This window comes from Spermophilus citellus (assembly GCF_964194105.1).
Source record: "Spermophilus citellus genome assembly, chromosome: 13".
NCBI classification, from domain to species: Eukaryota; Metazoa; Chordata; class Mammalia; order Rodentia; family Sciuridae; genus Spermophilus; species Spermophilus citellus.
The window spans coordinates 56,714,252-56,741,576 of NC_138193.1; the positions used below are offsets into that span (position 1 = coordinate 56,714,252).

General features: G+C 44.6%; 1 protein-coding gene across 1 annotated transcript in view; it reads left to right on the forward strand.

Annotated features, from left to right (window-relative positions):
- The window catches only part of ADD2 (adducin 2), a 126,485-nt gene that overhangs the window by 71,255 nt on the left and 27,905 nt on the right, over positions 1-27,325 (forward strand). Inside the window, exons 2-6 of the mRNA XM_081264954.1 lie at positions 9,169-9,286; positions 15,203-15,419; positions 16,833-16,971; positions 24,453-24,604; positions 24,946-25,026. Coding sequence (XP_081121080.1) covers positions 15,237-15,419; positions 16,833-16,971; positions 24,453-24,604; positions 24,946-25,026 — 555 coding nt within the window. The 5' untranslated portion in view covers positions 9,169-9,286; positions 15,203-15,236. The remainder of the gene's footprint in view (positions 1-9,168; positions 9,287-15,202; positions 15,420-16,832; positions 16,972-24,452; positions 24,605-24,945; positions 25,027-27,325) is intronic.

Genomic DNA, 27,325 nt, shown 5'->3' on the forward strand with positions numbered 1-27,325 from the left:
GCAGTGGCCTAGGTTACAGGCGATGCCTATCGCTTCTGTGTCCCTATGACCCTATCCAAAGAGAAAGGGGCTGGGAAGTGTGGGAAGGTTGAAGAGGAAGTGGGTTTGGGGAGCACATGGCATTGTCTCTGACACATGGGTGTGCAAAAACACATTCAAAAATAGAAGTTGGAATAGTTCTTTCCTGAATGTCTCCATGATGAAAATTTAAGCCCCACAGAACCACGAAAGAGGAGCAAAGTCAACAAGCTACATCCTATTTTCCCATCTTATTTGTGACGTGACTATTGGAGCCTCACTCTTGACCTTCCATGGGGATGCTCTGGAGGCCAGCAGTTCCCCACAGGAGCCGTCAGGCCTCCCACTGTAATGTATTCCTTCCAGCTGCCACCACCTTCTCTTCCTGGATGTACTAATTCTCTTCCTCCTCCGCTCCCAACAGCCAAGTCCCAAATCTCACTTGAGTTGTGTTGTGAATTTTCAGTTTCCCCCATCTGGAGAGGGGAGGGATGATGTCAGAGTCCACTCCACTCTCAGATGCCAGGTGGTCTTATAATTTTTTCTTGTGCCTTATTAGTGACCCCCCCCCCCTCCAATGCAAATATCCCCAAGCCAGAATAAAGCAAAACCAACAAAACAATGTGGGTCCTAATGTGCTAAAAGAGCACTTAGTCCCACCTCTTGTGACCCAGAGGATTTGATTTGTTCTGCTAGAACACAGGACACATGGTCCAAGAGCTGCTTCCTGGGTCTCTTGGCTGGGAGTGAGGATGGGGGACAAGGGTAGTCCTGCCACATGACAGTGGGTTACATTTCACTTTCCTGTTGAAGGACAAATGGGATCAGATTGGGCCAAATAGAAGAATCACCGTTTTACATTTGATGGAGATGAAACTTTTGAAAATGTAGCTTTGGTGGTTTAAGGTACAATCTTGCCTGAAGGCAAAAGGTGTCAAAGTGACTGCTTAAAAGTAACTGTGACTGGATTCCCAGACAGCTGGAGGTGTGGAACAGTGAACCAGAGCATGTGTCAGCTCCATTAGACCGCCTTTTTGATGAGCCTTTATCTGCGGCTTTGGCTGACCGTTCCACTGGGGGGACTGAGTGGCAGCTGAGCCCAGCCACCCTGCTAATTCAGCAATGTCTCTGCATCACCAGGGCTTCTCGGATGCCCCTTCTTTCCCCTTCACGAAGGCATGAGGTCCATGTGGTTTTTTGATCAGTGGCAGGAGCATCTGACCAGCTGGTTAAAGCTCAGAGCTGGAATTTCGAGGTTGGGAACCACCTGGCCACCTCCTGGAGCCTTCCCTAAAGCACTCTCTATGCCCCCTCGGATCAAGGATCATAATGACATCATGGACAACCACAATAATGGGATCTGAATTAGAATGTATAATAATATGTCAAAATATACCTTAATGTATATTCAAGAAGAACAAATAAAATAATTTAACAATCACATTTAAAAAAAGAAAAAAGGATTGTAGTGAGCTTGCTATGGGCCACCCACCCTATCGTGGGCCCTTTGAGAGCAGGGACTATGAATTATACCCCTTGTATCCCCAGGAACTGACTCATGGCAGGTATTTATAGAAAGAATTGTCTTTGAATCCAGCTCAGGCAAGTCTCAGAGGTGAGCTCTACCTACATTGCAGTGACCCAACAGTCATGGGAAGCTGTGTAGGTGGTCCACTTCCACCTGTCACCATCACAGCCTACCTGGCTTCCTGCCAGGGACCAGAGCCATCCTCATTATCTGAAAGCTCAGCCCACCTTTCCAGAATGAATACTGGAGGTGCCTGCTTCCTCCCCATTTGCCCTCTGTTCTGTTTTCTTCTGAGTTGGGAAAGAGCTCAGTTCTGAGCCCAAGTGCCAGAAGCAGGAACCAGAATCATCCTTTCTGGTGCTGGTCAATCCTTGGAGCTGCTGCCAGGAATATGAAGCCCAGGTTTTGGGCTATGGCCATTGCAGATTTTCATCTCCCTCCTACAAGCCCTGGCATCCGCTCACCTTCCTCTGAAGGAGGGGAGAAAAAGAGTCTCTGGGATTAGATGAGTTTAGGGCCCTTACCATTGCTATGGCCCAGATAAATCACTTGGTTTCCTGGAGCCTCAATTTCTCCACCTGAAAAACCAGGATGTTAGTCTTTCAATACTAGGAGAAGGGCTGGGAGAAGGGCTCAGCACTGAGTGTTGATAGCTTCTGCTGATTGAATAATGTCTTTCTGCGAGATCTAACACAGGACCTTAGCTTTCAAAAATGTGGACCCAGATGCCAATCAAAATCCCAACGGCATTTCTTGTAGAAATAGATAAAGCAATCATGAAATTCATATGGAAAAACAAAAGACCCAGAATAGCAAAAGCAATTCTAAGCAGGAAGTGTGAATCTGGAGGTATAGCGATACCAGAGTTAAAAGTGTACTACAAAGCAATAGTAACAAAAACAGCATGGTACTGGTACCAAAACAGACAGGTGGACCAATGGTACAGAATAGAGGACACAGAGACTAATCCACAAAGTTACAACTATCTTATATTTGATAAAGGGGCTAAAAACATGCAATGGAGGAAGGATAGCATCTTCAACAAATGGTGCTGGGAAAATTGGAAATCCATATGCAACAAAATGAAACTGAATCCCTTTCTCTCGCCATGCACAAAAGTTAACTCAAAATGGATCAAAGAGCTAGATATCAAATCAGAGACACTGCGTCTGATAGAAGAAAAAGTTGGCTCCGATCTACATATTGTGGGGTCGGGCTCCAAATTCCTTAATAGGACGCCCATAGCCTAAGAGTTAATAACAAGAATCAACAAATGGGACTTACTTAAACTAAAAAGTTTTTTCTCAACAAGAGAAACAATAAAAGAGGTAAATAGAGAGCCTACATCCTGGGAACAAATTTTTACCCCTCACACCTCAGATAGAGCCCTAATATCCAGAATATACAAAGAACTCAAAAAATTAAACAATAAGATAACAAATAACCCAATCAACAAATGGGCCAAGGACCTGAACAGACACTTCTCAGAGGAGGACATACAATCAATCAACAAGTAAATGAAAAAATGCTCACCATCTCTAGCAGTCAGAGAAATGCAAATCAAAACCACCCTAAGATACCATCTCACTCCAGTAAGATTGGCAGCCACTATGAAGTCAAACAACAATAAGTGTTGGCGAGGATGTGGGGAAAAGGGTACACTTGTACACTGCTGGTGGGACTGCAAATTGGTGAGGCCAATTTGGAAAGCAGTATGGAGATTCCTGGGAAAGCTAGGAATGGATCTACCATTTGACCCAGCTATTGCCCTTTTCGGACTATTCCCTGAGGACCTTAAAAGAGCGCACTATAGGGATACGGCCACATCAATGATTATAGCGGCACAATTCACAATAGCTAGACAGTGGAACCAACCTAGATGCCCTTCAATAGATGAATGGATAAAAAAAATGTGGCATCTATACACAATGGAGTAGTATGCAGCACTAAGAAATGACAAAATCATGGAATTTGCAGGGAAATGGATGGCATTAGAGCAGATTATGCTAAGTGAAGCTAGCCAAGCCCTAAAAACAAATGCCAAATGTCTTCTTTGATATAAAGAGAGCAACTAAGAACAGAACAGGAAGGAAGAGCATGAGGAAAAGACTAACAGTAAACAAAGACGAATGGGGGGAGAGAAAGGGAGAGAGAAGGGAAAGCATCTGGAAATGGTAGGAGACCTTCAATGATACACAAAATTATAAGAGGTTGTGAGGGGCAAGGGGGAGGGAAAAAAAGGGGGGGAGAGAATTGAACAACAGCAGAGGAGGTAGAGAGGGAAGATGGGAGGGGAGGGGAGGGGAGGGGGGATAGTAGGGGATAGGAATGGTAGCAGAATACAACAGTCACTAATATGCCATTATGTGAAAATGTGAGTGTGTAACAGATGTGATTCTGCAATCTGTAATTGGGGTAAAAATGGGAGTTCAAAACCCAATTGAGTCAAATGTATGAAAGATGATATATCATGAGCTCTGTAATGTTTTGAACAATCAATAAAAAAAATGTGGACCCAAAGTTTCCAGTGTCCTGTCCCAACAAACATTAAACACAATGTGTTTCAGGTCAATATTGACATGCATTTTAATGCCCTGTATTGTGCTGACCTGGACGGTTGGCTGCATATCTGCATATATTTGCATATGTATCTATTATGTTTCATTTGAATTCATAAATAACAAACATGACTGTGGGTCTCCAGCAGGCCGGAATCATGTCTCATTTCTTTCAGGTATCTTCCCTCTCCTATTCAATTCCAGTTCTTGCTTACTCCCGGGCATCAATAGATATTCCACAAATAACTGCTGTGTGAGAGGGAGTGGATCTGACTCCATGTTTGTAAGAAGGAGATCTTGGTCCACTCCTTCCACAACAGAGTAGTAGGAGAATGTAAAAACCTGTCTATCAACCACTAGGTGTGAGGTCCTTTGAGGAAGGTTTTAAAAATGCACTGGTTGGGCTGGGGATGTGGCTCAAGCGGTAATGCGCTCACCTGGCATGCGCAGGGGCGCTGGGTTCGATCCTCAGCACCACATAAAATAAAATAAAGATGTTGTGTCCATTGGAAACTGAAAAATAAATATTAAAAAATTCTCTCTCCTCTCTCTCTCTCTCTCTCTCTCTCTCTCTTAAAAAAAATGCACTGGCCTTTATTGGAAAACGTGGCAGCAGGGATGACCACAAATAAGAACTTCTGGGGCAGTTGAGGGTTAAAGGATTCTTCCAGTTGATGGGGTTTCTCTCTAGACATAGAAAGACTTTTCTGCCTCTCTCCTTCCACCTTTTCTTCTTTCAAATTACCTTTGTTCTGCCAGGCATAGTGGTGCATACCTCTAATCCCAGTGGCTCAGGAGGCTGAGGCAGGAGGATCACAAGTTCAAAGCCAGCCTCAGCACAGCGAGGTGCTAAGCAAATCAGTGAGACCCTGTCTCTAAATAAAAATACAAAATAGGGCTGGGGATGTGGCTCTGTGGTTGAGTGCCCCATTTGTGAGTGGCCCTGAGTTCAATCCCTGGTATCCCACACCCACACAAAATTACTTTTGTCCTAAGTGATCAGTGATTAATATCCAATTTGAAACTTTGGAAAATTCAAGAAGAGTATGAAAAGATGGTGATAAGCATCCTCCTTGATCCTGCCACAGAGGCCTGAGCTCCTTCTTTATCTGAACACACCAGGCAGGGTGTGGTCCAGTCCCTATTTCAACTGCCCCCATTTTTTTTCTGCCAAACATCAGCAGTATAGCCATGAAGGGCTCCTGTTCCATGTTGGGGATCTTACTCATGGATTGGTGAGTTTGTGTTCTGACCCTGAGCCTTAAGCTTGCTGCAAATGCTGTGCTGTCCTTCTGGGAGCTGGTCTATGGCACTGGGGCCTGGGCTTTCAGAGGCTGGCAGTGCCAAGGGTGGTTGTGCTTGTGACAGTGGTGGGCAGCTGGAGATGTCATCTTGTGGTGTCTTTCTTCTTTGGGCTCAGGGTGCCAAGTTCTGTTGGTCTGGAGACCCACAGCCAGTGAAGTGGCAGGAGACAGTCACCCTCCACTCCTTGGGATGCACAGAGCTGAAGCAGGTTTTAGCAAAAAGTCAGGCAGCTTGGGCGTCTCTTATTCCCCCCACAGAACTCCTGTTCTTTTTTACAGCCATAAGGAGCAATCTGTAGAAATGTGATTTCATACCTCAGTGGGGACACATACTTAGTCTTGTGAGATAGGGAAGAAAACGCTGTGTGACAGGAAGCATGTTTCCTACCCACCCCCACTTCCCTGCTATCAGGGTGGATCCCAAGGAGGGTCTTTCTGAAGGGGGGTCAGTGTGAGGATGCGAACTGGTGACTCCGAGGGGGAGTTCTAGGGCTCCCATGTGAAGAGTGGAGGATCCTGAACGGGACAGGTACTGGAGGGAAGAGGCCGAACTTGGGAGAGCCAGGAGGATTGCGGTGCATCTGTGTGGTATGTGAGGTTACCTTCCTGTCCAGCATCACACTGAGTCGTTCTTGTTAGCTGCAAGCAGTTGCTGGGATCCTGCTTCAAAACAGAAGAGCATAGTGGCTGGAGGGGCCCAGCCATCAGGTTCTATATCAAAAGAGCACTGTGCTTGGGAGGAAGTGATTTAGGCCCTAGGGCACTTGCCACGCATGCCTGTTAATACCTTCACCTTACCCTGAAACTGGTGGCTGAGTGTTCTTCCCCTCACTCTGTACTGCAGGTGTCCCTCAGGCCTTCCTCGCTTTGAGGACCCCAAGGCCGGGCACTGCTGCTTTGTTAAGCTGGCCTAACTTCCCAAAGTCCCACGAGTTGCATTTGTTTGAGTTCTACTAATATTTATTCAGCACCCATCTCGCACCAGGCCCTGTGACAACACAACATGGGGGACAGAAAAATGCTTGTGACATAGGCCCTTGCCTGCTTGGAGCTCAGGGTAATAGATATTTGCTGTCCACTTGCAAGTGGAATGGAAGAGGTAACAGTAATGTGACAGCCTGAGGGAGGCTCCCGGAGAGAGGACACCAGAGCCTAGCCAAAGGAGGGGGGCAGACAAAAGGGTGCCTCTGACAGAAACCAGTGCCGACAAAGAATCTGTCTGGTACCTCAGGGTCCTGTGAATCACCCCTGGAGTGGGACAGGCAGAGAGCAGGAGGCAGATAAGAGATGGTAACTCATCCTGCAGGTGGCCATCCTTAAGGAGATGGGGTGGAGGTGGGAATGGACAGAGAGATAAAAGTGTAACTCCCTGGTTGGAGGTCAATGAGTTTAAATTTTTAACATGGACTATACATTTGATTGGAAAATGAAATTCAGAATTAAAATTTTATATTTAGAAAAGGTGAAAAGAATAGCTGTCATTTTAAAAATAGAATCCAACAAAGTTTTGGCTGGAGGTTCAAGAATTTAAGAAAGGGGTGGGTGGTCACAAGAATATTGCCCCTAGTGAAGGGGGTGGGGTTTTAGCAGGGCAGTGGCAAGTGTGGACCAGATTTGCCATTTTAGACCAGTGATTCTGGCAATTGATTGGATATTGGACAGGAAAGAGGAAAAACCATAGGCCAGGGACCATTGAAAGGATGGAGAGATGGAGGTACCAGGTCTCTTTCTCTTCCCTTGCCCTCATCAAACTTTCTGTTTTGGTGCCTGTCCTGGCCCACCTCAGTCTGACTCTGCAGTCGGACTTGACAGTTTTGTTGCCACAGATTAATGGTTTGCAGATGATGCATTTGCTTCCAGTACCTCTCAGGGCCATCTTCCTTTTAATCAGGATAACAGAATAACCCAAAGAATGGGGCTCATATAGAGTTGAACATCAGTGGAGACTGGGATGGGAATTATTTTGTTCATCTGGGGGACAGATGTCTGCCTTCTTATATGAGTGGTTCACATTACTTCTGGGGAAAAGGGTTAATTCTGTTTTTGCACATGAGATAGAACTCAGACTCTGATAGTTCAAATCTTAGCCAGTTGAGTTGTAGTCATAGGACAGCCTCAGACCTCTATGCCAGGGGCTACTGGGAAGTGGGGGAGCTGATACTTGGAGTAAGACAACTTGCCTGGATTGGTCTTTAGGGAGGGCAGTGGGAGTGTGCCAGCAACCCCAGGCTGAGTTGTCCTGGAAGGCAGGGCTCCCATCTTGGTGGGCACTGGAAAGATGTAGCATCAAGGGGTTGTGACTCTGTTCTAGATAGAAATAAAACCACTGGAAGGAGGACACCAGCTGGCACTGGGCATACTGAGCTATAAGCCTTGCTTTTGAAAGCAACCACCAGTGCCCTAACTAGAAGGTGGACATCTGGACTGCTTTTAGGGACCCCCCAGGCACTGAAACACTGAGCCCTAGGGCCCCTTGGCTGAGTCAAGAAGCAGACTATACCTCAGTGGCATGCCACTGTCCTGGACTCCCACAGACAGGTCATACTCTTGGGTCCACCCTCCTTGTCTCTCATTGGTGAGACACGTCTTTCTGAATGATTATATATGGGACAGCATCAGGTTAAGGGCTGGAGATAAACTGAGCCAGAGCCATGGGCAGGAGGTTGAGGGGGCAGTCAGGGATGCTGCCAGCCTTGGGTGAGACCATCCCAGAGGTCTTAATAGGGCTCTCACAGGAAAATGGAAAACTATCACTTGTGCATTGTTTTGTTTTTGTAGTACTGGGGATTCAACCCAGGGCGCTCGACCACTGGGCCTCATCCCAAGCTCTTTTTTATTTTGAGACAGGGTCTCACTAAGTTGCTCAGGCTGGACTTGAACTTTGTGATCCTCCTGCCTTAGCCTCCCAAGTAGTTGAGAGTACAAGGCCCTGCATGTGTGGGTTTTAAAAATTTTGGTGTGGGGATATAGGTCAGTTGGTAGAGTGCTTGTCTTGCATGCACAAAGCCCTGGGTTCAATCCCCAGCACCACAGACACACACACACACACACACACACACACACACACACACACACACTTGTGTGTGTGTGTGTGTGTGTGTGTGTGTGTGTGTGTGTATGATTAATCTTTTGAAGAACTCAATGCCCAGGATTTTTGGAGTGGCAGCTTGCCCATTGTTGTTAGATATTAACAACTTTACATTCCTCTTTCAGGAATGCTTTAGGACCTGTTATCCAGGTATTAGTTCTTCTCCTGAAATTCTGGGTGAAGTTGTTTTGAATCCACCATTTCATGGCCTGTATGGGTCTCAGGCTCTCTCACTTTCCTGGGGTGTAATATTTTTCAGGATATTTCTGCCTCTTGGACTACTTCGGAAAATCATTCACACTACCATCTGTTAGTGAGGTGTTGTGGGGGTCTCAGGAAGGGGTCTTATCCCTTCCAGCCTGGGTGTCTGCCAACCCCTGGGCTCCTTGCAGGAACCCCCACATTGCGCTCCCTGACCATTTGGAGCAACTTCCTTGTTCTGAGACCTCTCCAGCCAGCACCCAGCAAAGGGTTTTGCCAGTTCACCTCTTTATAATTTAATCCCAGTTGTAAAAATACAAATGTTTTCTTTTTATAGATGTATTTTGTTTTTAAAATGAAATGAATTTCAAGTTCATTTTGAAGAGTTTCTCAGCAGTCCATAAAATAAATTGGGTTGTGTCACACGGTGGCAAGATGAGACACTGATGTTTGCTGTATTTGTGTTTCCAGTTTCCACCTGGATGCCTGAGGCTGTGTAGATGTGGCTGGCACCCCAGAGAGTGGAGCAGGGGGTGAAGACCCAGCACTGAGAGGAGAGAGCCTTGGATAGGCTTGGTCCAGCTTCCCAGTAAGTAGCTGGTGGCTTTTACAGGTGACGCCACTTTACACTTGGGTTCATAGAATGAGCACAAGCTTCTAGACACTCAGGTTGTTGCCCTGAACTCCCCCCCCCCCCGCCCACCATCTTACCCCAGAACTACTATAGAATCTGTAGGACCTTAGAGGTTGCTAGTTGCTAGCTCCACCCCCCCCCACCCCATCTTGAGCAAGGGCAGGAGACCCTCTGCAGCACCGGGACTCGAGGAGAGAGAGCACCTGACAAGGCAGCTGTCCTGTGTTCCCAATATTGAGCTGCTCCTGTGGTTAGAAAGTTCTCTCTGCCACATATGTCTCTCTGTAACAACTCTGGCTTCCTAATTTAGGCCCCTGAGACTCAAGGAAATCAGCCAATTCCCTTTCCTACAGGGTGGCACAACAGATGTTTGGGGATAATATGATAGAGTGGAGAATGAGGATCTGGGGTCAAAGATAGTCCTAACTGAATCCAGGACTTCTGTGACTCATTTTCTTGGGACAACAATATGTACCTCATTGAGTCGTCCTGGGGACTAGATTAAATCATGAATAGGGAGCTGCCTGGTGCTGTTATGTCATCAACTGATTCAACTCAATTCAGATTCAACTCAATTAAGTTGAAGTATTATATGTCTCAGTTAAAAGGCCACAGATCAACTACCATAAGTTATTGGAAGAGGTCACCAATAAGACTGTCCCCAGGTCAGACACCAGCCACAAGAGGGATCACCAGGCCACCTGCACTTCTGACTGACTTGGTTATAAATTTGGGGGTTCCCATGACCCTTCTTCAGGCTCAGTGATTTACTAGAATGACTCTGAGAACCTGAAGTGTTGTACTTGTCATTGTAGTTCTGTCCTAAAAGAGCTATGACAAGAACAGCAAATGGAAGAGACACACGGATCTCTTGTGCTCTCTCCATGTGGAATCTGGGCACAGCTCTCTCCCAGAACATCAGTGTGTTTACCCAACTAGGAAACTCCCCCAAGCCTCAGGGTCCAGAGATCTCTAGTTTTTTAACCAGGGGCCTTCATTACAGAAGCATGGTTGATGGACTTATTTGCCCTTTAATGGAACTGAGCTCCAGCCCTCTCCCTCCTGGGAGCCTGTGAGGTGGAGTGGAAGCTCCAACCCTCTAATCATGTGCTTGGTCTTTCCAGAGTAGTCAGACCTCCCTTGAAACTATCTGAGGGCCCTGGGTGAGTCACCTTATTAGCATAAACTCAGGTTTGGGTGAAAAGTGGTCATTATGAATAGTAAAAGATATTTCTGCTATCTCTTGGACATTTAAAGAATTCCAAGGATTTTGAGGTTCTGTGCCAGGACCTGGGGACAAAGACCAGATATTTTCTTTCTTCCATCACACTTGGCCCCACAAACGCTGGCCTCTGCTTATCTTCAGCATCCAGCTTGTGAGCTCCAGGTTGACATGTTCCCATTGTCTGATCAGAAAACTAGGTATTCACATAGATCTTTTCCTGGATGTTTGTTCTTCCTTTTTGTTAACATAGCTTAAGACTGGATTGGTTCTTTGTGCTAAAACCACATAATTATAGTTATTGAGTGTGCACCTGTTTAGAGTTGAATCACAAGCCACTTATTACTCAAGTTCTTAAAGCTGATTCTTGCCCCTAAGCGACACCAAATTAGAGCCAAGAGTTAATAACACTTGCTACAGACCAGGCCATTAACTCTGCTGAGCTTTACAACCATCTTTTGGGGGCAATTATTACAATCCCCATTTTATATATTGGGAAACCGAGGCACATAACAGGTTAACTAGCCTAAGATCACACAGGTAATAAGTGGCACAGCTGAGATTTGAACCCAGAGAGTTCTTGTTCCAGAGTCTATGCCTTTAACCACTGAGCAACATGCACACAATTTTGATGTCCTTCACAGCATTGTGGGAGGGGAAGAGGGAGCACAAAAGGATGCCTCTGGTTCACAAAGCCAAAGGGTCTGTCCAGCTGGCTGTTGGCATGGTGATGGAATCAGGGCATCCACATCCTATGCCACTCCCATGGGCCCACCTCTGGATAAGCCCTGTAGGGCTGAGCTCCAAGAAGGGAAGGTGGCCAGGACATGTTGGTGTGGGCTCCTCTCCCTTAGCCCCATACTTATTAGTTCCTCATGCTTCAGGGAGGGGGGAATGGCCTCATGGAGCTGTTCCTGGAAAGGGGGTAGGATTCACCTTTCCTCTGGGTGGAAAGATTGAGCTAGGAACACTGAGTATCAGACAGAGCTGGCTCAAAACATTCCAGTCCCAGAGAAGCTGTGGGTTCAGGTGGCTCTGGAGCTGGTGGGCCTGTAGGCCTAGGAAACACAGGGAGCTCGCGACTCCATGCTCATCCGGTATACTCATTGGGAAGTTGCTTGTTACTTAAAAAAAAAAAAAAAAAAAAATATATATATATATATATATATATACATATATATATATATATATATATACATATATATATATATATATATATATATATATATAAAATAAATTCCAAGATTCAGAGCTTTGAAAGTGACAAAGACAATTATTTGCCATGATGAGTCACTAAGCAGAGAGGTGTTGGAGTCAAGCTGGGTGATGCCTGCAGAGGAATTCTGGTCTGTAGTGCTGCCTGCCCAGGACAATCTGGTGGTGACTGCACATATCCATGGCTCCAGTGCAGTCCTGCCACATTTGACCTTGCAGCTCTTTCTTACCCCAAGCTCCAGACTGTGTGGGAACATGATGGAGGTAGAATATTCTATCTTTGCTACTGGGGAGTAACTAAAGGGACACTTTACCACTGAGCTACATCCCCAGCCCTATTTATTTTTTGTTTCGAGACAGGGTCTCACTAAGTTGGTTAGGGCCTCACTAAGTTGCTGAGGCTGTACTTGGAACTTTCAATCCTCCTGCCTCAGCCTCCCAAGCAGCTGGGATTACAGGTGTGTGCTACTGTACCCCGGAGGTGAAGTACCCTTAAGTAGCCCTTTGCATACAGAATTGACTTGAGGCCCCCACGACACGGTCAGTTGCCTATGTGTGTTCTTTGCATAGGTCATTCCCTCCACTCCCTCATTTGGTGATGGACAAAATGAGACCCAGAGAGGGAAATGAGTGATAGAATTGGGGCAAGATTATAGGCCTCTGGCTTCTGGTCCAGAGCTAATTCCACCAGAAACATCTGGTTGTTCTTTCTCCATTTAGATGAGAGGAAAGAGTCTGGGTTTAAATGTTACTAAGTACAACCCACAGTTGTTTTAGTAACCTGCCATATCTGTTTTGAAATCTCTTCTTAAGACTTATTTTTTGGCTGCCATGCCCAAAAGATTCCTTCCACCACCATAGTCCCTCATCCCCATCTCTTGTCAAGTATCTCATTGACACAATTGGTAAAGGTGATGCCGGCCTGGGGGGGGAGGTGAAAGGACTTTCATGGGGAGCTGACTAATTAGTGAAAGAGATGAGAGGTCACAGTTTGATAGCCTTGCAGAAGCGTGTCATGATAACATATGGAGCACCCCTGCTGTACGAGGCAAGGTGGTCGTTTGAGTAGCCTGGACAGCTCTGGGAAGTGACACATAGCATGAGTTTAGAAACATGAGCCTTTATACCATCTCTTGTCAGGCTTGCTAGAAATGACCAGCCCCTGGAGTGGATGTTACATTACATGTTACAATCATTAACAAAGAGCCTGTAATAATTCACCCTTGACTGCTTATTAGAATTACCCAGGGAGCTTTTAAAAATCCTGATGTCCAGGTCACACTCAAGACAAATTATAGTAGAATCTCTGGCATCAGTAGTTTTTAAATTCCCCTGGTGATTCCAATGTGCAACCAAGGTTGAGAACCACAGCTCCAGGCAAGGGCTCAGGTCATCATCCATCCAGCCCTTGAGGGACTCTGCCCATGTGCTTTCCCTTGAACTTGCTACCCACCTTTCCCTAAAGGAAGCATGCAAACAACAATACCAAAACATCTGGGTGTTCTCTGTTGATGGGATGGGCTCCCACTCTTCTCCCTGGGCTTACTTATAGCATCATCCTCCACCCACCTCTCCTGGAGACACTGCAAGGGATGAGGGTAAAGAGTCCTGGCAGAAGAGGGAAGAGAGGCCACAGGCAGCTCAGGGACAACAAGAATATGCCCTACTGACCATCAGCACGGCTTCCTTTGAAATGAATGAGCTGCTGGCTGGAATGAAGGTTAAGACTGGGACACACAGGACTGCTGAGCAAGGCTGGAGGTCAAGTGTAGATCAGGACTTGGAGGCCAGGAGGGTTCTCCCAGAGAAGAGGAGAACACTCCATCTCCACAAGGAGGAAGAGCAAGGGAGTGAGAGGTTACGGATGAGAACCTAGGATTTTAATCCCAGTTAATGTTCTTTGTATCTCACACATGTGTTTAAAAACTAACTATGGGTCAGTCAAGGTGCTTGCCTCCTTCTGCTGAGAAGGTAATCAGGCCTTGGGCAGAAGGCTAAAGCACTGTGGTGTTAAAATGGTCTGACCCAGACTGAAGGGCCAGTAGAGCTGACACACAGAGGGTGATCAGCTTAGCCAAAGTTGCACAGCTGGGAAGTGAAGGCTAGACCTGTAGCCTTATTCCTCAGAAGGGCTCCATTATAGCAATAAAAGGCACGTCCTAGTTCTTCATTCATGCATTTAAAAAAGTGCTTGAGTAGATAAAATACAGTGGTTGCCCTGTTCTCACTGCAGGGTATGTGGGACTCTGGGCACAACATGGCTCCCTTCAAATAGCATTTATTCTTTTTTCTTTATATATACTGCCGCAGTCTTGGCTGGGCACAAGATCACGAGCCACCACACACCTTGTAGGTTCAAACAGCAATTCTTTATTCCCTAACTCACACTGGCCTCTACACACGTTCTGGGGAAATCCAAGTTCTGCTGCCGCCCAATTCACCTACTCCACGAGGCTTTCTTTTCCAATACTTTCTGAATCTCTCGAGAACTCAATGGGAACTCAAGGATCCGTTGTGCCTGAGGCAGCAGGATGCGCCCTATTCCCCCGCAGGGTACACCTTAAACCTGGAACTTCCCTAAACCTAAGGACGGGATACTTCCTAAAACCTGATCAGCTCTAAACCCGGATCTGCCCTGGTCCTTGAGCAAGGTCATCTTACTAAAGCATACATGCAATGTCCCAGCGAATGTCCTCTAAGCAACATGGGGTACGCTGGCAAGAAAATTTTGATGCGTTATTCCTACTTGGCAATGGCCCTCAGCATATACTTAGTGGGGTTTGGGAGAGAATAAATTTTCCTTTAATAAAAATCACACACCTCTTTTAAACTTGGAAAGAGGATCTGATTCTGCATTAAGACACCTTTTACTAAAACAGTGATTCCTTCCCAGAAGGGAGAGCACCAAGCAAAGTGTCTCCCATCTTTTAGTGTTCTTTTGTGGATTGCCCCACCATAATTTTTAGGAGGCTTATAAAAAGGATTTACATTTATTTATTTTGTGTGTTGCTTTGGATCTAATCAGGCCTCCCACATACTGAGAAAATGCCCTACCACTGAGCTACACTCCACCCCCATAAGAGGCTTACATTTTAGATAAAATACTGAGTCCCAGTAAATAGCTTCTACTATGTGGGTATGCATTATAGAAATGTTCAAAAAGATTCGCAGGTCATGATTCCACCGGGAACTATCTACTTCAACCCCAGTGTACCCAGTTAAGCTGGGTCCATGTTTTCACTTGGCTCAATGCTGCATTAGTGCCTCCTATCCATCAGCACACCTGGCAGGGTCGTGCCCTCTAAGTGCAGCTTACACCCCGCCAAGACTAGCTGCATTCCACTGTGAAGCCTACCAAACCCAACCCTCTGCCTTAAGGGAGTGTGTGTGTCTCAATCGGAACTAACATCATGCTTACCCCATCTCTTCTATAGGGTTCCAGGAGCAGATCACAGCCCCAGCAGGAAAATGAGTGAAGAGACGGTCCCCGAGGCCACCTCCCCTCCGCTCCCGCAGGGGTCGCATTACTTTGACCGCTTCTCGGAGGAAGACCCTGAGTACATGCGCCTTCGCAACCGTGCGGCCGACCTGCGCCAAGACTTCAACCTGATGGAGCAGAAGAAGCGCGTCACCATGATCCTGCAGAGTCCGGTGAGTGGAGTCTGACGCAGCCGCAGCCGGTCAGGGAGATGGAAAAGGAGGCGGGGAGGGGAGGGGAGAGGTGGGTTGACTCTCCAGGGGACCCAGTAGATCAGTCACTCCTTTTCCGGTGCCCAGGGTTGTAGGAAGTTAGACCCGCTAAGCAGGACGCGTGTGTATTTGATTCTCTCCCTGATCACTGGTATGTGGCCAAAGCTGAGTATGTACGGGCAGTTTGGCTCAGAAAGTGGGAGACAGACAGGAGCCCTGCCGGGTGTCCTGTGACCCTTCAGAGCCTCAGTTTCCAGTTTTCCTTCCCCTCTCTACTGAGAACTGTAACCACGAACAGACAAATCCACATCACCTGGTGGCCAGCAGGGGGCACCACGCGAAGGCACCGCCATAGAATTCATCCTTGAGGCAGGTAGTGCCTGAGGACAGCTGGTCTGATGGATGACTGAAGTGGGGGGGCGTTGAGCTGGGCAGAAGAGCAGAGTGGAGGGAGGCAAGGAGGAGTCTGGGAAAGTAGAGCATGGGGCTCCTTAGGAAACAGCCATGGACACTGAGTGTTGGGGACTTCTGGATGGAGTGGAATCTCCAGGTGCTTGGCAAGATGGACACAGAAGCCTGTGCCCAGCTCTTCCTCAGTCCTAAGTGGGTTTCAGGGAGCCAGGCACCTATGTGGTCTGTATGCCACCATGGTGAGGGAAGAACAGTGAATGCTCACACCCCACAGATGAGCATGGAGAGAATGGATCTGAGGTCTTAGCAGAATTGTATGGGGAAGGTAGCAGGTGCCAAGAGCATTGGCATGAGGAGTTCCTGGGGAGATCCCCAGAGTATGACTATAAGGGGTGGCAGAGTCAGATAGCACCAGACCTGGTTTCTGGGCCTCCTGCAGGAGATGAACTGGAGGAATTCTGCTTCTTTCTGTGATTTTGTAGAATTGCCAACCTCAAGTGTTTCCTGCTGCCACCTGGTGGGCAGGATGCCAAGTTCATGGCCTTGTTGTCTAAGAAGCTAGGCTTGGGATAGTGTATCAGAAGTGGAAGTGACCTCAGAGGTCATCAGATCCTTCAGCCCTTCCTTCTATTTTTATTATTATTATTATTATTATTATTATTATTATTATTATTATTATTATTAAGTATACGAGGACACTAAGATCCTACAGGGCAAAGAGAACACAGAGTTCATTCCCAGCATCTCCTTGGTGCTCCCCACAGAGCAATCCAGGGAGACTTCCGAGGGCCACTGGAATTGCCTCTGGGACCCAGGAATCCCAAGCATGATCCTTGCTTGGCTGACCTAAGGGCTGGGAGTGGGTATTTGACAGAGCTCATCATTCAGTACCTGGGGCGAAAGGGCCCTCAGTCTCACATGTGAGAGACTCTGGGAGGACCAGCACCTTGGGGTCTGCTTCAGTCTTTCAGGGAGGAGCTGGAAGGCCTCATCCAGGAGCAGATGAAGAAGGGGAACAACTCCTCCAACATCTGGGCCCTGCGGCAGATCGCGGACTTCATGGCCAGCACCTCCCATGCAGTCTTCCCAACATCTTCCATGAGTACGTGGGTGTCTGGGGAGCTGCCAGGAGCAGAGGAGGAGGGGTGTGATGGGGAAGAGAGGAAGGAGCATGGAGAAGAGAAGCAGCTTGGTTGCCAGGCGACAGCACCAGCGTGCGATTGCATTAGCAGGCCTGGGGGAGATCAGCAGAAGCCAGGGAGGTGCCTGGCTCTGTTTTTGATATTGCTGCAATTAAAGACTCCCAGAAGAATTATCCCTGATGACAGAAATGGGAGTGGTAGAGATAACTTCAGGGGATGAGAGGCAGCCATCGAAGCCATTGTCTCTATGCTGCATTAGACAGGCCAACTGAACCCGATAGATGAACCAGAGGAGCCAGGGCTAAGCATGAACCCACCTTCCTGGGCTGTGTATGAAGCTCTGACCATGACCTTTAAAAACAAAACATCAAATATAGGATGATGGTTGACAGGAAAATAATCAAGAAAGATTATTGTACTGTGTTCTTGAAACCTGAAAATGATGACTATAAATATTTTGATGTATATCTTTTTACCTTTTCTCTTAGCATATAGTTTATGCAAGTAAAAATATAATCACATTATATATATCATTATAATAATATATTCTAATTTTTTACATAATAAAATATGGTTCTGGTTAGACACACTGGTGTACTCCTGTAATCCCATCTACTCTGGAGGCTGAGGCAGGAGGATTGCAAGTTGGAGGTCAGACTGGGCAATTTGGCAAGAACCTGTCTTAAAATAAAAAATTAAAAGGGCTGAGGATGTAGCTCAGTGGTAGAGTGGTAGGGTGTGTCAGTAATGCATATGCACACAATTTGGTTCTGCAATGTAATTTTTTGGCAGATGTATGCTATTTAATCAATTTTCTGTTATTGGATTTTTAGATTATTTTCAGTGCTTTACTATTATAAAAAATACAGTAAACATCCTGATTGAAATAATCTTAGAATAGATACTTGACTATTTTCTCTTAAGTTATAAAATGTAGATTTGCTGGATCAAAGCATATCCACGTTTTAAGACCTTTGTGCATATTGGCAAATTTTTTACTTTCTCCATTCTGGAGAAAGAAAGATAAAATCAACTTATGTTTCCAGTGGCAATTCGACAGAGTGCTCATTTCTTCACCCTGATCTGTAATATATCTTAGCATTAATTTCATCATTCTGATTTGACAGTGATAAATAGTACTTTGCATTTTAATATGCACTTATTTTATTACTATTGAGTAGATATATTATGCATTTTAATATATATTGGATGTGATTTTATTTTTGTAGTAAGTTGCCTATTTGCATTCTTTGCTGATATTCCTATTAGCATATTTTTTCTTACAGAACCTGGAATCTTTATAATGAATTCTATTTCCCTGCTATCTACTAAATACATTGCAAGTTTTTCCAGTTTTCCTTTGCCTTTTAAATTCTTTCATGGTATTTTTCATCTCTAGAATTCTTTAATTTTCATGTGGTTGAATCCATTGCTGTTTTCCTTTGTGTATTCTGTTTTTGTTTGCATGCTTACAAAAACCTTCCCATGTTTTATCATCCCAGGGAACAAATGCCCTTAATTATTCACTTGTCATTTTTTTCTCAAACATGTGTTTATTCTTTAAAATGCCTTCAGAATTATTTTGTCAAGCTCTGCCCTCTACGCCTCATCTACCTTAAACAATTCATTTTAGAATTTTTCCTGGGATTAGATGAATAGATTGATTTGGTAGAGAAATTATAAGTGTGTAATTTACATTAAAATATAATCTCCATGGGGAAAAATTGTATGTTTGGTTCTAGAATACTGTATTCTATAATAGTGTCCTAGACTTAAAAATAGCATTGGGCACACAGGAGGCTCTTTAAAACTATTTGCATGAATTGATTAAATCTTTTCAGATATGAGGGGTATTTTCACCATATATTTAAGGGCTATTTTCATATGGTCCCTACTGATATTAATCCCTGAAACTTTGTCACTTTGTCACTTTAAATGAATCTTTCTGTATTCAGTTTTCTTTTTGGTTATAGCTCTCACTTAAGAAGGGAGATAGATGGATAGATAGATAGATAGATATGAATTATCTTGGGGTTTGTGTATAGAACATCACATATCTGCAAATAATGTATATTTTTGCCTCTATCATTCCAACACCTTCCCATGTTTTATCATCCCAGGGAACAAATGTACCCTTTGGCTTATTATTCCAGTTTTTTCATTTCATCCACTAGAACTTTCAGAACAATGTTAATAATAGATTAGAGAGTAATCATCCATGTCTTGTTTCTGACTTTAATGGAAATTCTTTTGCCACACAGTTTGAGGTAATTATTCTTTCTCATGTCGAGGAAATATATTTTTAATCTAATTCATTATAGGTCTTCTTCAGAAGTGGTTGTTGCTGCATTTGAGGACATTTATTGATTTTTGTTTCCTTGATCAGTTGTTGTGATGAGTTATAGATTTCTGAATACTGAACTCTTTTCATTCCTGAAATAAATGATTCCTGGTCTTGATATATTCTTTTCAAAATACTTTGGATTTGACTTGATGAAATTTTATTCAGGATCTTTTGTATACGTCTTCACATGTGAGACTGCTCAACAGTTCACTTTTGGGGTAGTCTTAATCCAGTATTGGGATTCAGACTGTGGTTTCCTAACACGATCCAGGGTGTGCTTACCTTTCTTTTTGCCCTGATGGATTTTGAATGCAATAGAAAGCCTTTGTTCCTTAAAGTTCATTACTCATTTATAAAGCCATCCAGATCTGAAAATATTTTGGAGATTATTTTGATACTCTCCCCTCAATTTTATCTTTATTTTTGCTGTTTATTGAGTAAATTTTCGTCATATATTTCATATAAAATTATCTACTTCCTGGATCTTTTCAAAATTACTGGTTGCTATTTTGACTTTATCTTTTGGTGGTGCTAGGGACTGAACTCAGGGCCTCAGACATGCTAAGCACGTTCTCAGCCACTGAGCCACATTGCCAGTCTCCTTTCTTCTTATTATGAGAGGTATCAGAGATTGTGTTTTCTCATTTCTAATTGGTTGAATCCATGTTCTTTTAAAAAATTTGTTAATATTGGATTTTGTTGCATTATGTTTGGGAAACATGACCTATTTAATTTCCGTGTCAAGGATTTATTGAGATTTTTTTCCTGTGAGTGTGGCCTAATGTTTTCAAATGATGTATGGTTATAGGAGATCTCTAGGTCATGATCTTTAACCCATATTTCCATTTCCATTTGATTTTTTGTATAAAATGGAAGTTGTGTTGTCTTCCACTGTATTTGATTTCTGTTAATTTCTCTTTGTATTTATGATAGTTTTTCCTTTGTATATCTTAATGAAATGTCCAAAGCACAATTATTCATTATAGCTGTAGTTTTATTATGGATTATACCTTTAATCCATATAAAATGACCTACAAAATGGTTCTCTTTGCCCAAAAGAATATCGTACTTTGATGTTAATGTTATGACCTCTGTTTATTTCTGTTTTTATTTGCCTGATGTACTTTGGATCTTCCTTTTATTTTTACCTGTTTTGTGTCACTTCAATGTTTTTAGCCTTTTTTTTTTTTAAACCTCCTATAGAAGCATTGTCTTCTGGCTTTCTAAGGCAATAATAGAGAAACTTGAGACAGATTTTTGTTGTTGTTATTGTTGTCCCTTTGTAGCTACCCAAAAGTTTTCTTCTTCTTTTTTTAAAGATGTTTCTAGATTTTCCCCTCATCTATGTAGTTCATAAATGTTATCTGTAAATATATAATTTTTATGGTCTAAATTATAGTAAGGTCTTACAATTTGTATACATAAACCTTTATTTCAGTTTAGAAAATTTTTCTTCTATTATATCAATACTAATTGTGTAAACACAGGCTTTCTGGCCTTGGTCTCTGGTTTTTGTCTCCCACGTCTGTCTGTCTATACTCCATCATTGTCTTCACATCTCTGTCCCTGCACTTTTACTTTTGAGAGACAAATAGGGCTGACCGGTATTCCCATTGCCTCATCAATCAGCATCTGCTAGGGAGAAAGATAGATGCCTGAAATACAATGAATACATGTCCACAGGGGGGTGTGGAGAGAAGTTGTCAGTGTCATGAGTTATTCTCTGTGTAGCTCCATTTGTCTTAGATTTTTTTTTTTCATTAGTGTGCTCTTCACTATTGTCTTTCAGGGAGGTCACTGAGTTTCCATCTGGCCCAGTTAGACCTGTGTCATAAACATGGTGTTGAACCAGACTCACTTATGGAGCTGGTCAGAGTAAGAATCCTGTACATTAAGATTCTGAGAGCAGAGGTGTGGGAACTCTTGTAGGGCCCTGCTGTTCTCATCTCCTGCCCCTGGGTCCTGTGGGTGGAGGAATCCTCACAGTTGAAACTCCTCAGAGTCAGGGAAGGGAATTTTGTTTGAGACCAGACACAGAAGATGTGACGGAATGAATTTTTTTCAGGCCTGTTGGCCACCCTAGAACTGCACAGTTCTTTGTAAGAGAGGACTTGAAAGAACGGGGATATGAACCCTCTCTCCAGTAGGCCCACTTGCCTGGCTTTGCTTAAGACCTAATGTCCTTCCCTTTTGCTGCTAGGGATGAAGCAAAGAGGTAGTTTCTTGTGTGGGAAACCCACCTACAGGAAGGGATCTAAGACTAGTCAATTTTGTATTAGAAATCCTTGACTTTGGAGTTTTGTCATTGCTCTTGCTTATCTAACTGGGACTTTAGAACACTGGTGTCCCTGGCAATGCTGCATTCAGTGAACACATGCCCTGGGGTGGGGGGATCTCATATGGTCAATACACAGGCCCTTTGTGTGTGGTGGCCCAGCAGCACCCTCCCACCCTCACATCTTCAGACCATCTCATTTTAACTAATGGCAAATATGATACGGGAAATACATCACATTGTAGTTGGGGTGGGTATTATAGATATGATAAAAGTTTCCAAAGAGCCTTTTAATCCATTAGAGTTTTAGTGGGGAGCTGGGAGAGGCAGCTTTGAGAGACTCTCAGGCAGACATCATTGTTAGCTAGAACCTTGCTTATTGATTCTCTTATTGGTTCCTAGACACTGAGTCATCCAAGTGCAGGGCATTCAGATGCCTTCTTCTGCCTCCCCGAGTGAGGCACTGTCATCAAGGTTAATGGAATGGACTGGACATCAACTCTGAGACCCTCTCAGTGCTCTGAGGATGAGACTGTCAAACCTTCTAGGCCTGTTTCCAAGTCTCTTTCACCTTCTCCAGAAATTTTCCAGAAGGAACCATCACATAAACAAGAGTCTGTGTGTGCAGAGAGGAACAGACATGCCCTATGGCAGCCTCAAACCCATTGATTAGCCTTGACTTAGGAGTTTATGACTCCTGAGAATGACTCAGGAAAGTCAAGGAATTTATTTCCCAACTGACTTGGCTTTCTAAATTACAAAAAAAAAAAAAATCTGTTACATGATATAGTTAAAACAGCATGATAATATCAGATCTAATGACTAGTAACTTCTTCATTAGAGCTAACTGATGAAATAGACCTTTTCCACTCAGAAACTTATTCTTGTTTTTTAATTAATAAATTAATTATAATTAGGTATGTATGACATCAGAATAAATTTTGATTCATTGTACATAATTGCAGCACAACTTTTCATTTTTCTGGTAGTATATGACGGAGTGTTGCACCATATATACATGTACCTAAGGTAATGATGTCCATCTCATTCCACTATCTTTCCTGCCCCCATGACCCCTCCCCACCCTCCCTCCCTTTGCCCAATTAGAGTTCCTCCATTTTCCCCATGCCCCTACTTCTCATTATGGATCAGTATTCACTTATCAGAGAGAACATTTGGCCTTTGGTTTTTTGGGATGACTTACTTAACTTAGCATGATGTTCTCCAACTCCATCCATTTACCTGCAAATGCCATAATTTTATTCTCTTTTAATGCTGAGTAATGTTCCATTGTGTATATATACCACAGGTTCTTTATCCATCCATCTATTGGAGGACATCTAGGTTGCTTCCACAGCTTAGCTATGGTGAATTGAGCTGCTATAAACATTGTTGTGGCTGCATTGCCATAGTATGCTGATTTTTTTTTTTTTTTTTACTATTTAATCTCAGAATATGGTCATTACCACCAAAAGAAACCCCATGCCCTTAGCACTCAGCTCCCCATTCCCTGTCCTCCTTCTCCTTGGCAGTTACTCATTGACTTTTGATCTGTATGTATTTTCATATTCTAGATATCTTATATAATTGGAATCATATCATATGTGGCCTTTCTCATCTGGCTCCTTTCACACAGAATGTTTCAAGGCTCATTCATGTTATAGCATGTTGATACTGTACTTCACTTCTTATTGTTTGTTTATTAATTAATTTACTTATTTTAATTAGGTGCATACAACAGCAGAATAAATTTTGATTCATTGTACACAATTGCAGCACATCTTTTCATTTCTCTAGTTGTATATGATGTAGTGTTGCGCCATATGTGCAGTCATACATGGTATCTAGTGTAATGATGTCCATCTCATTCCACCATCTTTCCTGCCCCCATACCCCCACCCTCCCCTCTGCCCCATCAAACTTCATCCATTTTTTCCAAATCTATTGGGTCATAGACTGAGGAGTGGGATAGCAGGGTCAAATGGTGGTTTAATTCCAAGTTTACTAAGGAATTTTCATACTGCTTTCCAGATTAGTTGCACCAATTTGCAGTCCCACCAGTAATGTGCGAGGAGTATGCCTTTTCCTCCACATCCTCACCAACATTTATTGTTGTCTGTATTCTTGATAACTGCCACTCTAATTGGTGTGAGATGAAATCTTAGAGTAGTTTTGATTTGCATTTCTCTAATTACTAGAGATGTTGAATATTTTCTCACATATTTGTCGATTGATTGTATAATCTCCTGAGAAGTGTCTGTTCAGCTCCTTAGCCCATTTATTGATTGGGTTGTTTGGAGATTTGTGCTCTATCTGATGTGTGTGTGGCAAAAATTTGCTCCCAGGATGTAGGCTCTTTCTTCACCACGTTGATTATTTCTTTTGCTGAGAAGAAGCTTTTTGGTTTGAGTCCATTCCATTTGTTAATTCCTGATTTTATTTCTTGGGCTTTAGGAGTCTTGTTAAGGAAGTCAGGGCCTAATCTGATGAGATGAAGATTTGGGTATTCTTGGTTTTACTCGATGTCCATTCTTAGGGTTTATGGTAATCTTGGCATTCTGAGAACCCTTTATTCTGTGATCTGAGTGTTACCATTTTTTTTTTTAAATCAAAAGCAACGCCATGTTGAGTTAAATTAGCAGAGGACACCTATTCTATGGACTTTCTCCCTCTGGATGAAGATTAAAGAATATTCATTGCCTAGGGATGTTTCTTGTATAGCTGTAAGAATTTGAAGAGGCTTAGTGCAGGAATAGGAGGGTTGAGCTGACGGGAGCTCCTGACCCTGAGAGCTGTCCTATCCCTACTGCTGTCCCCTGCAGACTTTTCCATGATGACGCCCATCAATGACCTCCACACTACTGACACCCTGAACCTGGCCAAGGGGGAACGGCGCATGCGCTGCAAGATCAGCAGTGTCTACCGACTCCTAGACCTCTATGGCTGGGCCCAGCTGAGCGACACCTATGTTACGGTGAGAAAAGCACCTGGAGCAGGGTGGGACATTGCATGTAGCCCCCACAAGAGCCAAAAGGGGAACTCTGGTCACTAAAACAGATAATCTACCCAGTGGACACTTTGGGTGGGGACCAGGATCACCTGGACCCTACTTCTGAGGCTGTTCTTGAACATTGTGAGATTCCTCTTCTTGCTGTGGTTCCCCAGCTCCATGGACAGCTGAGTCCTCTTCATCTCTTAATGGTTCGGGGAGAGGCAAGAGTTCAGTAAAGTGGATTCAGGAAGGAAGAGATTCACATGTCCTTGGAAATGTCCCATTTCCCTATTTGCCCCTAAAAATGTGTGTTTTTCCTGCAGCTGAGAGTCAGCAAGGAGCAGGACCACTTCCTGATTAGCCCCAAGGGAGTTTCCTGCAGTGAAGTCACGGCATCCAGCCTGGTGAGTACCCTTGGCATCTCGAGGACTCCTCCACAGCAGGGGGAAGGAGGGAGAAGGGATGAGCCAGAGTCCTCCAAGTGGAGAAATGGGAGGATGGGAGGGGGGCGGACACTTTGGAATGAGAAGCTCAGAAACGCGAGACCTAACTGATGCTGGGGCTCTTAGAGGTTGCTTCTGGGTCCCTCCCAGGCTGCTCCTTTTAGGTGGGATGGGAGGCGGCATCCAGAAGGTGGTACAAGCCAGGAAGATTTCTGGGTAGAAGGGAGAGAGCAGTAGAAAGGACTGTCTCAAAAGCAGAAGCGCTCAATGCGTCTCAGAGACACAGACTGCCATTCCTTGCAGCTGGGAGGGGAGGACACCACCTGGGCGCTTGAGTCATGTCCAACTATAGAGTCCAGGTACTAGAACAAAAGTCCAGGCTGACAGAGCCACTGAACATCCAGGCAGAGCAGGACCTCAAGGTTGGCCAAGGCCATGTTATACGCAGAAAAGGACACTGGTGCTCACAGAGGGTACGTGACCCAAGGAGGTGACGGCCAGGTGAGAACTGGGATCACAGAGACAGGAGCAACACAGGCTCTGTTTTTAAAGGCTTTATGTCTGGTTGGGGGAGATAGGCGAGGTAGTCACTGAAGACAGCTCAGAGTGTAGAGTACTCCGGGAGAGCTTTGGGAGCCCAGGGAGGGGCTCCATGCTTTGCCAAGAGCCCCAGGAGGTGGAGGCATGGAGGGAAGAGCCTTCTAATTGAAACAGTGGTACAGAAGGGAGTCCTGGTGAGTCCACAGGATAAGCAGACTTTTACCCGGCCAGCAGGGAGAGGGCTGGCAGAGGTGTCCTGACCTTGGCAAGAGCGTAGCATGCTCCAAGCTCTGATGTTTATGGGTCCTGTTGTACAGGAGAACAGGCAGGTGGCGAGTCTGGCATAGATGTTCAGAATCTAGAGGTGAGGCTGGAAATGGGGTGGGGACCAGATGATAAGAAGCCTGGAAGGACTTGTTACAGCATCTTGGCTTTATTCTGCTGGAATTTCAGAGCTACTGATGTACTATAAGCACTTAGAGTACTCAGCACACATCTGAGCAAGCAGGGAACTCTCCTGAAGGAAGCCAGAAGTTATCACTGGACACTCAGGTTCCCAGTGCCTGAGGGGGAGAGTTGCTGCCACTTCAAAGTGTGGAAGTCATGTTCATTTTGTAAAACTCACTTAAAGAAGTGTACTGAAGTACTGTGAGTGGTACAATCAGGTTTCCATTGTGTAAAGGTCACTGACCATGATGTGGAGGCCAGCTGACATCAGGACAACTGGTTAGTGCTGTTACAGTAAGCTGGGCAGAACATTTTGGTCCTGTGGGCTTTTGGGGCCTGGCGATCAACTGGATTGAGATTTGAGTTTGAGGAGCTGGTGGGACACTCAGGAGGACAAGTCATTTGGCAGTTGATTATTCTAGATTTAGAAGAGACCTAATCTTGAGACAGAGGCTTGAGAGTCATAAGCATGTGTTACTCAGGGAGTATGTGTAGTCTTAGGGCTGCCATGTATGGTTGTACAGTTTGTATATTGCACAAGGGAGCCTGGCTGGCAGGGAAGATTGGAGAGGGTGAAATTCAGCCTGTGTACCACTCACTAACGCGTCCAGGCACTTGGCTTCAAATTAGCATTGAAGCAACATCCATGTGCCAAGCTCTGCACCCCTGGGGCTACCCTCAGAGGGAATATTTGTTTATTCATTTGTGCAAAGGCACCTCATGGGTTGGTGGTTGTCTTATTAGCTGTGGAGATTCTTGAGTGATCACAGGTCACACATCCAAGGACGAGGCAAGAAACACATGAACTCAAAGAGGGGCCATCCCAGAGTGGGAATTCTGAACTCAGCACACATCGGAGCAAGCAGGGAACTAGGATGAAGGAAACCAGAAGTTATCACAGGACATTCAGTTTCAAAGTGCCTGAGGGGGAGAGTTGCTGCCACTTCCAAGTGTTGAAGTCACATTCATTTTGTAAAATTCACTTGAAGAAGAATTTTGTAAGAGGGGATTTACTGGACATCTTACTGATGCTTCTGCTTAAGCAGATGATGTCAGTAGCCTGTCCCTTCCCCCACACCAGGATCTGTCTCCTTCCTTTAGTCCCCTCATCTGGGGCTTTCAGGGATGGAGATGCAGGCAGTTTATAGGACTGCCTTGTAGGCTACACTGAAGATGGCTCTGCTGCTTCAGCTTGAAAAGCCCAAGTTATACTTTTTAGAAGCTCTAATCTAGCTCGGTAATGTCCAGGGGACATCTGTAATCAGTAAGTAGA